The 3,175-nt window shown below is 40.6% G+C and overlaps 1 protein-coding gene across 3 annotated transcripts in view; it reads left to right on the top strand.

Moving 5' to 3' along the window:
• Window positions 1-3,175, top strand: part of Helq (helicase, POLQ like) — a 43,545-nt gene that overhangs the window by 27,451 nt on the left and 12,919 nt on the right. For all 3 annotated transcript variants that reach the window (XM_033759396.1, XM_019206618.2, XM_019206621.2), the window contains 2 exons: window positions 862-1,084; window positions 1,242-1,399. In XM_033759396.1, the coding sequence (XP_033615287.1) occupies window positions 862-1,084; window positions 1,242-1,399 (381 nt within the window). The remainder of the gene's footprint in view (window positions 1-861; window positions 1,085-1,241; window positions 1,400-3,175) is intronic.

Below are 3,175 nucleotides of genomic sequence, written 5' to 3'. Positions count from 1 at the left end.
GCACTAATAAATAAAAATTGAGGGGAAAAATGGCCAATGAGGCCATGAAAAAAAAGGAATTAAAAAAATGGAAAAGGGCTGGGAAAAAGGGGGGAAGCTGCGATTGTAGCTCTTGAGGAAAAGCCCTGATTCAGTCCCAAGTGCCACACACACAGAGGTAAAGGGATAGAGTAAAGGTGCCTCCCCACCCAGCCAGCCACTGGCCTCCTGCAGTGTTACCTGTAATCAGACAGGTGGGAGACAGTACAGAAACTGCATGGATGATCCACAAACTGAGCATCTGTTCTTTTATGTCTTCAAAGTGTATTTTAGCTTCATTGAATATTACATTAAGAATAATGATTTTTTTAAAAGGGAAGAGAGAAGCAGTAGAAAAATTTCTGTGCCTCATAATAAGTTTTGTTATCCCATATATGGGTTTAATAACTACTTAAATTATTCATTTGAAGTATCATCAGAATTGTGTGAGAGAGCAGCATATTTATTGATTGACCATATTTTAGTTTAACATGCTGATTTCTTTGAAATTGGCTAACAAAAGATTATTCTAATTGAGAGTCAACTCTACATCTGAACACCAAGTGGCATTTAAAATGCCTCTGTAGGGCCGGGAATTTAGCTCAGTGGTGCCACCGCCTGCCTCACAAGCGCAAGGTCCTGAGTTCAATCCCCGGTACCAAAAAAAAAAGGAGTAAGAGATAAAATGCCTCTATAAAATTATTCATACCACCGATTAGATTTTATACTCATTTTTTAATTAAGTGGCTTTGCTGTATGGAAATGAGTGATCATCTTGATTAGTGTACAAAGTGATGCCTCTAATTAAGGAAAATGCTCCAATGATGTCCTAAATTGTTTCAGATTGCAACAAATCTTGATGACATATATCGCTTCATGAATGGCACATTTTTTGGTGTTCAGCAAAAGATTTTATTGAAAGAAAAAAGTCTCTGGGAAATAACTGTCGAATCACTTAGATACCTGACAGAAAAAGGACTCCTACAAAAAAGCCCTATTTTGGAGTCTGAAGAAGAATTGCAATGTAATTTTCATATTACTAAATTGGGGAAAGCTTCTTTTAAGGGTAAGATTTTACCTACATCTCATTATAACCTGAGGAAATGCACTAGGAAAAATAGAAATTAAGTTGTTCTTTCTTTAAAGTGCATTTGTAGTTTCATATTAATAGCATTACTCTTTCCCTCCCTAGTAAAGGTGAACTATGTTTATCTTTCTTTTAGGAACTATCGATCTGGCTTACTGTGACATTCTCTACAGAGACCTGAAGAAGGGCCTTGAAGGTCTGGTGCTTGAAAACCTTCTTCATCTAATCTACCTGACAACTCCCTATGACCTTGTTTCTCAGTGTGACCCTGACTGGATGATATACTTCAGGCAGGTGAGAATGGAAGAGTTTTCAACTTAGCCTTTGCTCACTAAGGGTAATACGATGTTTATTTTACCTTTCTTCTCTGTTGACAAATACTGTGTTTGAAATCGGTGCTTTTGTCTTTCAGTTTTTAAAAATAGTCATATGGTAACCAGTATCTTTTTTTTTTTTTCCAGTACCAGGGATCAAACTCAGGACCTTGCATTTGCAAGGCAGGTGCAGTGCCACTGAGCTAAATCTCTGGCCCAGTATCTTTGGTTTGTTCAAATGGAGCATTACTTTTATATTAAATGTATTCAAAACAAAATAGATGAAAGGGCTATCCCGGTCCTGTTTCCCCAGAGACAGTTCTGCCGAGGTTCATCTTAATGCCCACAGTGCAGAGAACGTAGGGAAAGCTGTAGCTGGTGACTGAGGATTTAGTCATCTGAAATCTGTCAGAGCCAAGCACTGTAAGGCCCCAAGCCCGAAGATGTCAATCACTACAAGGGATATTTAAATGAATATGAACAGTAGCGAGGTGGGACTGGCCCTCTTGTGACAAAACCAAGGCAGGGACAGCCTATTATGACTGCTGCGCACAAGTGGGCTGAATGGCTGAATGAACACAGAGAGGCAGAAACAATGTACAGCTTTTGTTTCCTTCCATGCTGAGGATGCTAAGGCAGGGACAGCCTATTATGACTGCTGCGCACAAGTGGGCTGAATGGCTGAATGAACACAGAGGAGGCAGAAACAATGTACAGCGTTTTTTTTTTCTTCCATGCTGAGGATGCCCAGGGCCTTGGCTTTCGTGGATGTGCTCTACTACTGGGTTACACTCCTAGTCCTACTCTACAGCTTTGTTCTTTTTGATACCAGGGATCAATCTCGGGACCTTGCATTGCAAGGCATGCGGCGGAACCATTGGGCTAAATCCCGGGCCTAGGAAATTCACTTCCTTTTTAATGTCGTATTTGAAAATAAGTACTGTAGGATTTTTTTTAAGTGGTACTGTGTAATGCAGTTTCTTTCAAGGACCTATCCTCCTTTCCCTTCTCGCTGGTCAGTGCCAGCATTGAGCGTCATCACAGTCCGTGGAAGCCGGCACTTGTGGCCGTGTCTTTAAGTGCAGTAATGGGGACATGTTCTCAGAAGTGAAATTTAGTTGTGGAGATGTGTTCTAAGAAGTACATTGTGAGGCAGTTTCCTCAGAGTGTGCACCTCAGAGTGAAGGGAAAGGAGCACAGCTGTCACTAGCCTATATCCTATCATCAGGCCACAGTCATATGTATGAGCAGTGATTGAAATACTCAGTGAATGTTTAAATTTAAACACATTTTTTACAGTAGAAGACACATCGCCAGAAATCTCTCTCAGAATACTCCTTCTTCAAGTGCATGTATCCCCTCATCCTTGCCCTCTGAAGCAGTTCTGGAAGTCCAATTTCATGAGTGTCTCTTAAGGCATAATCAGAATATGGTGAATGCTGCTGCTTACTGCCAGCCAACAAAACAGCAGGCTCATAAAAACATGACGGTGTGTCCTCATCCACCTCGTTCCCTAGATCTGGTACCGTGTGACCTCTGGCTCTTCCCCAAAATCACAATGACCAGGAAAGGGAAACGTTTTAAATAAATGCAGGATTGAGGGAAGCCACAACAGCACAACTAAAGATGGGAAAGACTTCTAGAACTACTGCATGAAAGAGTGATGGGATAAGTGTGTTCAAAAGCAAGCGGGATTATTTTGAGGAGGATTCACGGCAATGTGTCTTTTTTTTTTTTTTTTTTTTTTGTTTTTTTT

This window comes from Fukomys damarensis, unplaced genomic scaffold (assembly GCF_012274545.1).
Source record: "Fukomys damarensis isolate Sample0158 unplaced genomic scaffold, DMR_v1.0_HiC HiC_scaffold_37, whole genome shotgun sequence".
NCBI lineage: Eukaryota > Metazoa > Chordata > Mammalia > Rodentia > Bathyergidae > Fukomys > Fukomys damarensis.
Note: the sequence above shows the minus strand (reverse complement) of the source record. Positions and strands in the feature narration are given on the sequence as shown.